This window comes from Melospiza georgiana, chromosome 33, assembly GCF_028018845.1.
Source record: "Melospiza georgiana isolate bMelGeo1 chromosome 33, bMelGeo1.pri, whole genome shotgun sequence".
Classification (NCBI taxonomy): Eukaryota; Metazoa; Chordata; class Aves; order Passeriformes; family Passerellidae; genus Melospiza; species Melospiza georgiana.
Genome location: NC_080462.1, coordinates 2,198,657 through 2,212,499, shown reverse-complemented (window position 1 = coordinate 2,212,499; position 13,843 = coordinate 2,198,657). Strand labels below are relative to the sequence as shown.

The 13,843-nt window shown below is 59.5% G+C and overlaps 2 protein-coding genes across 2 annotated transcripts; both read left to right on the top strand.

The window, feature by feature from the left end:
* The first annotated feature begins 821 nt into the window (after positions 1–821).
* On the top strand, positions 822–7,008 carry MTMR11 (myotubularin related protein 11). Its single transcript, XM_058042650.1, has 15 exons — positions 822–870; positions 948–1,063; positions 1,534–1,606; positions 1,711–1,853; positions 1,944–2,185; positions 2,270–2,357; positions 2,433–2,521; positions 2,950–3,071; positions 3,162–3,225; positions 3,424–3,494; positions 3,562–3,737; positions 4,523–4,693; positions 5,473–5,664; positions 6,073–6,336; positions 6,814–7,008. The coding sequence occupies exons 1-15, from the start codon at positions 822–824 to the stop codon at positions 6,907–6,909; spliced, it is 1,956 nt and encodes a 651-aa protein (XP_057898633.1). The 3' UTR covers positions 6,910–7,008.
* A 102-nt stretch (positions 7,009–7,110) lies between these two features.
* Positions 7,111–13,774, top strand: SF3B4 (splicing factor 3b subunit 4). The gene is given in 7 exon segments (XM_058042794.1): positions 7,111–7,422; positions 7,819–7,947; positions 9,098–9,640; positions 10,802–10,996; positions 12,473–12,643; positions 13,493–13,575; positions 13,577–13,774. Coding segments are annotated over 7 exon segments (1,515 nt in total). The 5' UTR covers positions 7,111–7,130; the 3' UTR covers positions 13,679–13,774.
* Positions 13,775–13,843: the final 69 nt, after the last annotated feature.

Sequence of the window (13,843 nt, the reverse complement as noted above, 5' to 3'; positions counted from 1 at the left end):
CCCTCCTGCCATGGCCCCGACTGACCCGGTCCGGGCTCAAAGCCTCCAGGAAATTCCTCTCATCTGCCAAAAGCTTTTCCCAGCCCCGGGAACCTCAGCCAGGTGATTCTGCTGCAGGGGGAAAATTGGGGTGCACCAACCGCAGCCTCCAAAGCTGCGACTGCCCCAAAAATCTGGGGGGAAACACAGCAGGAATCAGAGCCGGAACTGGAGTTTCTGCGCGCCTGGGTTGTGTCAGGATTTATTTGGCTGCCTCGGGTTTGGGGTGCCCGGAGGTGTCGTGGCACCGAGGGTGGCACAGGTGGCCCCGGAGCCGCCATCCACCTGCTGCCCGCTCTGGGGTGGGGGCTCGGCGAGGCCGGGACGGGGCCGGCTTGGCTTGGTTTGGGAGGAGAAGGCTCCGTGCTTGTGCCGTGAGTCACCGAGCAGCTTCTGCCGCCGCCCCGCGCCCCCCCCGCTCGGCTGCTGGCGGCGTTTGGGGCTTCCCCCTCTTTGGAGACCCCAGACCCGCCCGTCCCCGAGGGGTGGCCGTGGGGTCCGTACCCCCGACCCAACACTGAACTTTGGGGCGCCTCAGGCCGCCCGCGGAGCTCCCGGGCTCCCCCCGTTTCCCTCCGCCGGTATCGGACGGCGCGGGGCGGAAGGCGGGATGAGCGGAACGCCGGGCCCCGAGGGGCGGGATGGCGGGGCAGGGATGCCAGGGGAGGGCGGGATGCCGGAGTGCAGGGCGGGATGCCGGAGCCGGGCCGGGCGCTCGGGGCTCTTTCCCGGGCCGCTCCGGCCCCGGCGCTCCGGGCCCGCCCGGCCAAAGTCCCTGCGCCATGAGCGGGGCCCCGGGCGGCCGCCGCCCGCCCTTCCCCGGGCTCCCAGGTAGGGCCGGGAGCGGGGCCGGGGGTTTGGGGGGCTCGGGGCGCTCGGAGCCCCGCACCCAGTGTCGGTCCCCGCAGGGGAGCGGGTGCTCGAGGAGGCGGCGGGCGCCCGGCGGCGCCGCGGGAACGGCGGCGGCTCCGTCCCGGGGACGCTGCTCTGCACCAACCGGCGCCTCGCCTTCGTGCCCGGCCAGGTGCGACGGGAACACCGGGAACAGCGGGACTACCGGGAACAGCGGGAATACCGGGAACAGCGGGAATACCGGGAATACCGGGAACGGGACCGCGGGGCCCCGCGCCGCCTGCCCGGGGGGATCCCTGCCCCGGCGCGACCCCATCCCGGCACATCCCGACCCCATCCCAATCTCATCCCGGCACATCCCGATCCCATCCCGACCCCAATCCCGGCACATCCCGATCCCACTCCGACCCCACCCCACCGCGCCCCGACCCTCGGCTCAGCCCCACCCCACCCCTGCCTCCCATCCCAGCCCATCCCGGCCCCTTGACTGCAGATCCTTCACCCTGGGAGCTCCTCACTGCAGGCCATGGCGGGGACAAGGGACACAGGTGCGGATGTCCCAGCCCAGATCCATCCCCAGCTCCCCTCCCGGGCCTGGGGGACGCTCCGGGGCAGTTCCCAGCCCTCCCCACTCTCCCGCAGGCTCCCGGCCCCCGTGGCCTCCTCCGCTCTGAGGACGAGGTGGCGCTGCCCTGCATCCACAAACTGGTGGCAGGTACTGGGCACACCTGGGCACACCTGGGCACACCTGGGCACACGCGGGATGAGCCGGGCGGCTCTCGGGGTTCATCCCTGACAGCCTCATCCCCCCGACCGCAGCCAGCAGCTTCTCCAAGCCCAAGGTGCTCACGGCCGCCTCCACCCTCAAGTTCATCCCGGAGGAGCTCGCCGTGTTCTGCCGGGATTTCCGCCTGCTCCGCTTCTCCTTCCCCGAGAACGGCTTGGCCCCGCAGGCGTTCCGGGTACGGCCGGGAGGGGCAGAGGGGCTGCACCCCCACTCTGGGGTACCCGGGGGGCTCCCCCCTCACAGCCCAGCCCCGCTGCCCTCGCAGGTGGCCAACGCCATCGCACAGGCGCGGGAGGCGGCTGCGAGGCTGGGGGATGCTGCCGATGGCTGGGCCAGCCCTGGGGAAGCCATCCCGGAGGAGGAGGAGGAGGAGGAGGAGGAGGATGAAGGCTCGTCCACCACGCTGCTCTTCGAGAGCCTGCGGGACTGGGAGGAGGAGCTGCAGCGTCTCGGCGCTGCGGGCTGGAGGGTGAGCGCCGTCAATGAGCGCTTCGACATGGCCCCGAGGTACGGCCCCCAGCGCCGCCTGAGCCCCCCCAAACGGCACCCGAGAACTGGGGGGACCCCAGCCCGTGTCCCACCTTCCCACAGCCTCCCGCAGTACCTGTGGGTGCCCAGCGGGCTGCTGGACCACGACCTCAAGCGAACCTTTGGCCACTTCCAGGAGCGCCGGGTGCCTGTGAGTGCCTGGGCAGGGCCGGGCGGGGTGGGGGGCACCGGGGCATCTGGGGGTGTCACCCCGTTTCTCTTGCAGCGCCTGTGCTGGCACCACCCGGGCGGGGGGGACCTGCTGAGAGCTGCCAGCTTCCACCCGGCCTCAGAGCCCGGCAGCGAGGACGTGAGGTGGGTGCCAGGGGGCTGAGGGTGTGCCCAGGGCTGGCTCCCTGTGCCCCCAGGCTGGCATTGCCTGGGGCTCCCTGTGCCCTGCGGCTGGCACAACCTGGGGCTCCCTGTGCCCTGCGGCTGGCACAACCTGGAGCTCCCTGTGCCCCCAGCCTGGGCACACCTGGAGCTCCTGGGCTGGCACCTCCCTGTGCCCCTGGGCTGGCACCTCCCTGTGCCCCTGGCCTGGCCTCACCTGGGGCTCCCTGTGCCCCCGGCCTGGCACCTCCCTGTGCCCCTGGCCTGGCACCACGCAGGGCTCCCTGTGCCCCCGGGCTGGCACCTCCCTGTGCCCCCGGGCTGGCACCACCCAGGGCTCCCTGTGCCCCCGGCCTGGCACCTCCCTGTGCCCCCGGGCTGGCACCACGCAGGGCTCCCTGTGCCCCCAGGTGCCTGGAGGAGCTGCTGCTGGGGGGCCGTGGGCCCTGCGTGTTGGCTGACACGGCCGAGCTGCCCACGCTGGCTGACATCCAGCTGGCCCACCTGAGGCTGAGGGCGCTCTGCCTGCCGGGTGAGTGACACCAGGGGGACACTGGGGACCCCCAAACCCACTGGGGGGGCTGGGATTCCCCTCCTCTGAACCCCGTCCCCTGGGATGCAGGTGCAGTGGCAGAGGACAAGTGGCTCTCGGCCCTGGAGGGGACACGGTGGCTGGATCATGTGCGGTGAGCAGGGGACAGGGGGGACTTTGGGGTGCAGGGAGGTATTTTAGGGAAAATGCACCCTAAATTCCATGGTGGAATGTCGCCCCCAGCCCACCTGGCACCATGGGGTGCTGGGGGCATTGTGGTGGGTGCACGAGCCACCCAAAAGAGTGACTGTGACATTTTGGGGTGCCCCGAACCCCTGTTTTTACCCCCCAGCTCTTGCCTGAGAAAAGCAGCGGAGGTGGCATCGCTGCTGGCAGGGAAACGCTGCTCTGTGATCCTGCAAGGTGGGGGCTGGAAAAAGATGGGAGGGGGCTTCAAAGGGACCCCCCCCTCACCACTCTGTCCCCCCAGAAGCCTCAGACCGGGACCTGAACTGCCTGCTGGCCTCCCTGGTGCAGCTCCTGGGGGACCCCCACGCCCGCTCCCTGCCCGGCTTCCAGAGCCTGGTGCAGAGGGAGTGGGTGGCAGCCGGGCACCCCTTCCCACGGAGGCTGGGGCTCCTGTGCCAGGACAGCCCCCGCGAGGAGGTGAGACCCCCACTCCTGTCCCACAGACCCTAATCCTAGCCCTGGCAGCAGGTGAGACCCCCACTCCTGTCCCATGGAGGAGGTGAGACCCCCAACCCTGTCCCACAGACCCTAATCCTGGCCCTGGCAGGAGGTGAGACCCCCACTCCTATCCCACAGACCCTAATCCTAGCCCTGGCAGGAGGTGAGACCCCCATCCCCATCCCTAGCCCTGGCAGGAGGTGAGACCCCCAACCCTAACCCTGGCAGGAGGTGAGACCCCCAACCCTATCCCACAGACCCTAATCCTAGCCCTGGCAGGAGGTGAGACCCCCACTCCTGTCCCATAGAGGAGGTGAGACCCCCAACCCTGTCCCACAGACCCTAATCCTGGCCCTGGCAGGAGGTGAGACCCCACTCCTGTCCCATCCCTAACCCTGGCAGGTGAGACCCCCACTCCTGTCCCATCCCTAACCCTGGAGGAGGTGAGACCCCCACTCCTCTCCCATCCTAACCCTGGAGGAGGTGAGACCCCCACTCCTGTCCCATGGACCCCCCTAACCCAGGGAGGAGCTGAGACCCCCAGTCCTGTCTGACAGACCCTAACCCTAACCCCACTCTTGTCCCATCCCTAACTCTGGGATGAGGTGGGACCCCCACTCCTGTCCCATCCCTAACCCAAACCCTGGCAGGTGAGACCCCCACTCCTGTCCCATCCCTAACCCAGGAGGAGGTGAGACCCCCACTCCTGTCCCATCCCTAACCCCAGGAGGAGGTGATCCCCTCCCATCCCCATTTCCCCCCAGGCCCCCGTGTTCCTGCTCTTCCTGGACTGCACGTGGCAGCTGCTGTGGCAATTCCCGGCGCATTTTGGCTTCACCGAGGCGTTCCTGCTGGCGCTGCACGACAGCAGCTTCAGCCCCGACTGCAGCACCTTCCGCTTCAGCTGCCAGCGCCAGCGGGGCCGCAGCAGCCTGGTGAGGGCAGGGCAGCAGGGCTGCACCCCCACACCTCCCGTTTCACCCCTTTTCCCCTCACTCTGTTTCTCCATCCCCATTCCAAACTGGGCACGGGCACCCCCACATCTCCCATTTCACCCCTTTTCCCCTCCGTTTCAACTTCTCCACCCCCATTCCAAACTGGGCATGGGCACCCCCATTTCACCCCCTCTTCCCCTCAGTCTCAGTTCTCATTTCACCCCTTCTTCTCCTCACTCTCAGTTCCATCCGCATTCCAAACTGGGCACCCCCAGATCTCCCATTTCACCCCTTCTTTTCCCCCTCCATGTCTCAGCTTCTCCATCCCCGTTCCAAACTGGGCACCCCCAGATCTCCCATTTCACCCCTTTTCCCCCTCACTCTGTTTCTCCACCCCCATTCCAAACTGGGCACGGGCACCGCCAGATCTCCCAGAAGAAATCTTGGACAGAAATCCAAAAGATTTCTGTCCTGAAATCCTTCTGGGGTCCAGGATTTCTGTCCTGAAATCTTCTGGATTTCTGTCCAAGATTTCTTCTCCTCACTCTTAGTTCCCATTTCACCCCTTCTTCTCCTCACTCTCAGTTTTTCCATCCCCATTCCAAACTGGGCACCCCCAAACCCTCCCATTTCACCCCTTCTCCTCCTCACTCTCAGTTTCTCCATCCCCATTCCAAACTGGGCACGGGCACCCCCAGATCTCCCATTTCTTTCCCCCCTCCGTGCCTCAGTTTCCCCATCCCAAACACGGCACTGATTTCCCAACCCTCCCCTCACAGCCCCGGCTCCCCAGCCAGACCTACCGGCCCATGGGGGGCTGGCAGGAGCCCGGGGGGCACAGGGGACACCCCAAGCCCTGCAGCTTCCCCCCGGTGTGGGCCTGGGGCCGCCGCTACAGCCGGCAGCAGCGGGAGCAGTTCCGGAACCCCGCGGGACCCCCAGGCCCTGCTGGGCCCCCGACCCCCAGCATGGTGAGTGGGGCTGCACCCTCCCCTTTTCCCCCCATCCCTATCATTTCCCCCATTTCCTCTTGCTTTCAGCCCCTTTTATTCCTATTTTTCGCCCCATTTTTCCTCCTGTTTTCTCTTTGAGGGAAAATCCCAAAATAGCATTTTTCCCCTTTTGGTGCCCCGAATTTTTCCTATTTTTTCCCCCTTTTTGTTTGCCCCTAATTTTTCCACCCCCTTTTTCCCCCTCCCTGTTTTTCCCTTAAAGAGAAAATCCCAAACTGGGATTTTCCCCCCTTTTTGTTTGCCCCTATTTTTTCACCCCATTTTTCCTCCTGTTTTCCCTTTGAGGGAAAATCCCATAATGGGATTTTTTTTTCCCCATTTTTTTTCCCCTAATTTCTCCTAATCCCAGTTTTGCTCCTTCCCCAGCCCGCGGAGCCCTGTCGGTGGGGGGAGCCCAGGCTGGTGCTGGCTCTGGCCAAGGGCTCCCTGTGCCCCCACCCCCTGCCCTGGTGGAGCCGCCCCCCCCAGCGCCCCCCACTCTGGGGGTCCCCCTCGGGCAGCCAGGGGACACCGGGGGGGCTCTTGGGGACATCGTGCCAGCCCCCCCCGGGGCTGCTGCTGCCCTGCACCGCCGGGCCCTGCGTGCGGCTCTGGCACCGCTGCTACCTCAGGGCGCTGCCCCAGGAACAGGTACGGGGAAACTGAGGCACGGGGGGGATGGACTGGGGGGCCTGGGTTGGGGGGTCCGGGTTTGGGGGGTGTCAGTCCTGTCCTGGTGTTTGGGCTGGGGGTGAGGTTGGATTTGTGTCCATCAGGGGATGGATGGATGGATGGATGGATGGATGGATGGATGGATGGATGGATGGATGGATGGATGGATGGATGGATGGACGGACTCCACGTCCATCCATGGATGGACGGATGGACAGACAGACCCCATGTCCATCCATCCTACCCTGTCCTGCACGGGACATTCAGCCCCGTGTTCCCACCCCTGTGTCCCTGTCCCATGATGAGCCCTCCACTCTATCCCATTCTTGTCCCCGTGTTCCCACCCCTGTGCTCCTGTCCCATGATGAACCCTCCACCCATGTTCTGCTCCCCGTGTCCCCATCCCTGTCCCGTGTCCTGTGTCCCCACACTGTGCTGGACGTGCTCTCCCTGCAGCGTGGCCGCTTGGCCCCGTCCCTGGCCGGGCTGACCGAGGAGCTGCAGCTGCTCCAGGAGCGGCTCCGTGCCTGCAACCTGCGGAGACCCCACTGAGAGCCCGAGGACACCGGAGCCCACCCAGGATCGCTGGGGCCTTGGGGGCTCTGAACACCCCGGTGCTCCCCGCAGCTCCCCCGGCTACCTCTGGGCGCTTGGCACTGCCGGGAATTGCGGAGCGGCGGCTCCCGAGGTGTCCCCGATGCCGGACGGGCGCTGCGGGGTCTCGGTTTTCCATTAAATTTGTGCTGCCTCCATGAGGCTCCAGGAGCTCAGGGATGGGGATGGGGACACTGCGGGAAGCCAGATCTGGGATGTCCAGCACTGAGGGCCCTCCTGGCCGCGAGGGCCGTGTCACGAGAGAAGGGTCATGTCGCGACAGAAGGAAGGGCAGCGGCCCCCCGGCCACACTCAAGATGGCGGCCGCGCCTTCCCCTCACGACACCACTTCCGGTCCTGTCCCGCTGACGCCGTCCTTGCGTGCTGACGTCACGCGCGTGCGTGCGTGCGGCGCCGCGCGCGAGGAGCGGGATAAGATGGCGGCGGGGCCGATCTCGGAGAGGAACCAGGGTGGGAGCGGCGGCACCGGCCCGGCGGCACCGGGGGCACGGCGGGGCTGGGGCGGCGCTGAGGCGGCGCTGGGGGCACTCACGGGGACACCGCGGGGGCGCTGGGGAGGCCTTGGGGGCGTGCGGGGTGTGTGGAGACCGTGGGGGTGCTGTGGGTACATCCTGAGGGGGATGAGGGGTCCTTGGTGTATCCTGGAAGGGCTGGAGGGGATTTTGGGCTCCCTGCGACACGGAGGGAGGCGCTGGGGGAGCTCCGGGGTTTTGGTGGGCTGTGGTTTATTCACGAAGGAAAAGGAGGGGTTGGGGGCTCGTGGATTAAGGGCTGATGGGGAAGGGGTTTCGGGGGAAGGGGGTTCGGGTTTGTGGGGGTCCCGGTTCTGATCTCGGTTCCTCGCAGATGCCACGGTGTACGTGGGGGGCCTGGACGAGAAGGTCAGCGAGCCCCTGCTCTGGGAGCTGTTCCTGCAGGCAGGGCCCGTGGTCAACACGCACATGCCCAAGGACCGGGTCACGGGCCAGCACCAGGGTGAGGGAGCCCCGAAAGCGCCGAGCCGGGGCTGGGATTGGGGTGTGGAAAAGGGGGGGATCATCCTCTGGCCTCTCTTCGAGCTGGGTTTTATGAGCTCTCAGAGAATCTGTTACACCTGAGATAGCTCTGCTGCATAAAATCAACAGGATGGGTTTTGAGGTGGTGTTGGGAGCAGAAAAAAGGTTTAAAAAAGGCGAAATAACAAAGGTCTTACAGAGAAGAAGCTGAGCTAAGGGTAAGAGGTTCTTCCTTTTGCTAAACTTCTCAAAAAGGAATTATTTCCTTTGTTCTCTTCTTTTTTCAGTGAATTACTTAGGTAGGATTTTTTGGCCTCTGTCTGATTGGCAGCCCTAAGGCTGAGGTGAAATCTTAAAAGCCTTATGAGGTGTCTTTGTACAAATTGAGGAGAGAAGCTTCTGAGCTTTTTATCCCTTTTTTAGCAGACAAAGAATAATTTACCCACTCCATCAATGGGATGAGCACATTCCTTAAATGGGGTGCCATGATTTAAATAAAGTGAGGATTTCATCAAGTATTAGGTGGTGTTAAGGTAAAATCAGGTGGGTTTCAGTGAATGATTAAATGGGGTTTTCAGTGAGCTGGAGTCTTAAATCAGGTGGGTGTGGGGGGGGGGATTCTGTCCTGAAATAGTTTTGGGGTCCAGGATTTCTGTCCTGAAATCCTTTTAGGGTTCAGGATTTCTGTCCTAAATCTTTTGGGTTTCTGTCCAGGATTTTTGTCCTGAAATCCTTTTGGGATCCAAGATTTTTGTCCTGAAATCCTTTTCGGGTCCAAGGTTTCTTTCCTGAAATCCTTTTCGGGTCCAAGGTTTCTGCCCAGGATTTCTGTCCTGAAATCCTTTTGGGATCCAAGATTTCTGTCCTGAAATCCTTTTGGTGTCTAGGATTTCTGTCCAGGATTTCTGTCCTGAAATCTTTCAGATTTCTGTCCAAGATTTCAGCCCAGGGTTTCTCTCCTGAAATCCTTTTGGGGTCCAGGATTCCTGTCCAGGATTTCTGTCCTGAAATCCTTTTGGGGTCCAGGATTCCTGTCCAGGATTTCAGCCCAGGGTTTCTCTCCTGAAATCCTTTTGGGGTCCCCCCTGAGATGCCTTTGAGGTGTGTTGAGCCCTTTTGGGGTCCCCCAGGCTACGGCTTCGTGGAGTTCCTGAGCGAGGAGGACGCCGACTACGCCATCAAGATCATGAACATGATCAAGCTCTACGGCAAACCCATCCGCGTCAACAAGGCCTCGGCCCACAACAAGAACCTGGACGTGGGCGCCAACATCTTCATCGGCAACCTGGACCCCGAGATCGACGAGAAGCTGCTCTACGACACCTTCAGCGCCTTCGGCGTCATCCTGCAGACCCCCAAGATCATGAGGGACCCCGACACGGGCAACTCCAAGGGCTACGCCTTCATCAACTTCGCCAGCTTCGACGCGTCGGACGCGGCCATCGAGGCCATGAACGGGCAGTACCTGTGCAACCGGCCCATCACCGTGTCCTACGCCTTCAAGAAGGACTCCAAGGGCGAGCGGCACGGCTCGGCGGCCGAGCGGCTGCTGGCGGCGCAGAACCCGCTGTCCCAGGCCGACCGGCCCCACCAGCTCTTCGCCGACGCGCCGCCGCCGCCCACCGTCCCCACGCCCGTGGTGACCGCGCTGGGGCCCGGCGTGACGCCGCCAGGTGGGTGACACCTCCAGGTGGGTGACACCACCAGGTGGGTGACACCGCCAGGTGGGTGACAAGGTTGGGTAAAAGGTGGTGGCACCACCCCCGTTGTGTTTTCAGGGGTGCCCCGATGAAGGGAGGAATGATGTGTCTGACTCTGTTCTCAGAAGGCATATAATATAATATAATATAATATAATATAATATAATATAATATAATATAATATAATATAATATAATATAATATAATATAATATAATATAATATAATATAATATAATATAAATTTTACATGCTATTAATATATTATATATTTTATATATAATATTTATTATTATGTAGTATATATTATATAATAGAAATACATTACATTACATTACATTACATCATATCATATCATATTATATCATATCATATTATATCATATCATATTATGTCATATTATATTATATCATATTATATTATAATATATATAATAGCATATATATTATATATAATGTATATAATATATAACATATATATTTTACATAACATTAATATATTATATATACTATATATAATATATATTCATAATGCAAATATATTATATCATATCATATATATTCTGTCATATGATACTATATTACATTATATTATACTAAACAATATAGGTGAATATAGAAGATATAAAATATATTCTAGATAGAATTTATATATTCTATATAGAATATATAGTTGAGTGGAGAATTTAGAATATATAAAAATAACATGCTATACTAAAGAATACAAAAAAAATACTGAATGCTAAAAATATAATACTAGAATATAGAATATATAGAATGTATCTATATTCTATGTATTCTATGTGTTCTGTGCATTCTATATATTCTATATATTCTATGTTGAATATGTAGAATAAATAGTTGAATATAGAATTTAGAATATATAAAAAATACCATACTATATTAAAAATACAGAAAAGACACTTACTGAATGCTAAAAAGACAATAATTAATAGAATATAGAATATATAGAATAATAATTCTATATAGAATATATATTCTTTATAGAGTATATATTCTATATTCGATATAGAATATATAGTTGAATACAGAATTTAGAATATATTAAAATATCCTAGCAAAAGGATTTTTCACTAAATTTGCCCGTGGCATAAATTTCCCCCGTTTGTGTTGCAGGCCTGCCTCCCCCCGGCTCGTTCCCGCCGCCGGTGCCGCCGCCAGGGGCGCTGCCCCCCGGGATGCCCCCGGCCATGCCCCCGCCACCGATGCCCCCGGGTGCCGGAGCCCCCGGGCCCCCCTCGGGAGCTGCCCCTGCTGGGGGGCACCCCCCTCACCCGCACCCCTTCCCGCCGGGAGGGATGCACCACCCAGGTACGGGGCTGCCGGGGCTGGGGAGCCTCCTCTTCTTGGCTTTCATTCCCTTTTCCCTTTTCCTTTCCTTTTCTTTCTCCTTTCCTTTCTGTCTCCTCTCTTTTCTTCTCTCTTTTCTCTTCTCCTTTCCTCCTCTCCTTTCCCCTTCCCTTCCCTTCCCTTCCCTTCCCTTCCCTTCCCTTCCCTTCCCTTCCCTTCCCTTCCCTTCCCTTCCCTTCCCTTCCCTTCCCTTCCCTTCCCTTCCCTTCCCTTCCCTTCCCTTCCCTTCCCTTCCCTTCCCTTCCCTTCCCTTCCCCCTTTGCTTCTCTCTTCTCTCCTTTCTCCCCTTCCTTTCTCCTTTTTCCTTTCCTCTCCTTTCTCCCCTTTCCTCTCTCCTTTGCTCTCCCCTTTCCCTTTCTCCTTTCCTCATCCCTTCCCTTCAATTCCGGCTAGACACTTCAAACCATTCAAACATAAACGAAATAACTTCGTTTCTGAATTAGAACTAATTAACTGACTGGTCCATTTAAAGAATTAAGCTCATGGCATCCAATAATTACCGAAATAGTGAAATACAGTCTGAGTGGGGGCTGTGATTGCTGAAGGATGTGTGGAATTCAGGAATTTGTTGCTGTCTGGGAGGCACCAGGGCAGGGAGAGGGTTGGGAGGTGTGGGAGGCAGGGACACAGGAAGGGAGGAAGGCAGGAGCTGATTTTGGCATTAATAATTGAATTAAACCAGGTTTTTTTTTTTTCCCTGATTCCCCACATTTTGGCCCCGTGGTCCTGGGAAGGAGCTGTGTCTGCATCTCAGCTCTGTGCTCAAAAGCACAAATTCTGTGAAATGTGCAGTTTAATGATTCTCTGGGATTTGTTTGATCCTGTGGCTCCAGAGCCACCCTAATTAGGGAGCTTTGTGTGATCCTGCTCTGGCCATGCCAGGAACAGATGCTGCAGGGCCTGAGCAGAGCCAATTACACCTGAAGGGGAAAACCAGGCTCAGGAGGAAACAATCATTTATTTGTGGGGTTTTTTAAATGGGATAATTGACAGAAAGGAAGTTTGGGGGAACCCTGACTGCCCCAGTCAGAGCAGGACAGCCTCCAGCTTTGGATTGCTTTGGGAACTTGTCCAAATTCTGCAGGGATGGGGAATTCCTCACTGTCCCAGGGCTGCACACACCCTATTCCCATCTTTTCCCACCCACTTGCATCCAAACCCTTTTCCTTTTACTGTAAACTCTGTGTTCCCTTCTCTTTAACCCCTTCCTGCAGCAGAAACCCCCTCTGCACCCCTGATTTCCAGATCCAGCTGGAATTCCAAATCCAGCTGGAATTTTGGTTCCTGCGGGTGCTCAGAGCTGCTTCCCTTCTCTTTAACCCCTTCTTGGCAGCAGACCCCCCCCCCCCCCCCCCTACACCCCTGATTTCCAAACCCAGCTGCAATTTTGATTCCTGGGGGGGCTCCCTGGCACCCCTAACTCCATCCTCCCCCCAGGAATGCCACCCATGCAGGTGCACCACGGCCCCCCTGGCATGGGGCAGCACCACCCAGGACCACCAGGCTCAGGAGGGCAGCCACCCCCCAGGCCTCCCCCGGGAATGCCACACCCTGGACCCCCCCCCATGGGGCTCCCCCCTCGGGGGCCACACTTTGGGTCTCCAATGGGTGAGTGGGGTCTGGTTTTTGGGGGAGGAGGAGGAGGAGGAGGAGGGGTGTGGAGCAAAATCTGGGGGATCTGGCACCCCCCCAACACTTTGGGGTGTTCACAGGGGTTCCTCATTGGGACTCTGCACCCCCCCATGGGGAGATCCACAGTTTTGGGGTGGTTCTGGAAGCCCATGGGGGTCTTGGGAGCAATTCCTGATTTTGGGGAGTGTTTGCCAAGCTGGGAAGGGGCACCCCTGGGTGTGGGTGGGGTGGGCACCTCCAGGGAAGTTTGGGAGCTGGGTTTGGGTCATGTTCCTCCAGGGATTTTGGGGGGCTCTGTCCTTTCTCCCCTGTCCCCCTGCCCCGTTTTTGGAGCAATTCCTGATTCTGGGGGGGTGTGTGCCAAGCTGGGAGGGGGCACCCCTGGGTATGGGTGGAGTGGGGTGGGCACCTCCAGGGAAGTTTGGGAAATGGGTTTGGGGTTGGATCATGTTCCTGCAGGGGGTTTGGGGGTTTTTGTCCTTTTTCCCCTGTCCCCCTGCCCCATTTTTGGAACAATTCCTGGTTCTGGGGGGTGTTTGCCAAGCTGGGTGTGGGTGGGGTGGGGTGGGCACTAACAGGGGAGTTTGGGAGGTGTTTTTGGGCTGGTGGTTCACGTTCCCTCAGGGGTTTTGGGGTCTCTCTCCCCCGTCACTGACCCCCCCTGTCCCCTGTTTTTGGGGCAATTCCTGATTCTGGGGGGTGTTTGCCAAGCTGGGTGTGGATGGGATGGGGTGGGCAGCTCCAGGGAGGTTTGGGCTGGTGGTTCACGTTCCCCCAGGGGTTTGGGGGTCTCTCTCCCCCTCACTGACCCCCCTGTCCCCACAGGTCACCCCGGGCCGCTGCCGCACCACGGGCTCCGCGGGCCGCCCCCGCTGATGCCACCCCACGGCTACAATGGGCCCCCCAGGCCCCCCCCCCTACGGCTACCAGAGGGTCCCCCTGCCCCCTCGGCCGGCCCAGAGACCCCCGGGGGTGCCCCCACGAGGGCCCCTGCGGGGACCCCTGCCCTGAGAGCGGGGGCACCCTCTGCTCCCCACCCCTGCCCAGCCCTTGGGGTTGACATTCCCACTCCTGCCCAGGGCTGGGGGCCGTGCCCTGCTCCTCCCTTCCCTCCCCGTTTCTGCCCCCCATTTGTTTTTATAGTTTTAATTTTCTTCCCTCTCCCCACCTCCTCCT

Bases quoted from the DNA above. Each gene is read 5' to 3' on its own strand.
- MTMR11 (XM_058042650.1), top strand. From the start codon at position 822: ATGAGCGGGGCCCCGGGCGGCCGCCGCCCGCCCTTCCCCGGGCTCCCA. The intron at 2,358-2,432 runs GTGAGTGCCTGG...TTTCTCTTGCAG, and splicing joins TCCAGGAGCGCCGGGTGCCT to CGCCTGTGCTGGCACCACCC. The intron at 3,738-4,522 runs GTGAGACCCCCA...ATTTCCCCCCAG, and splicing joins AGGACAGCCCCCGCGAGGAG to GCCCCCGTGTTCCTGCTCTT.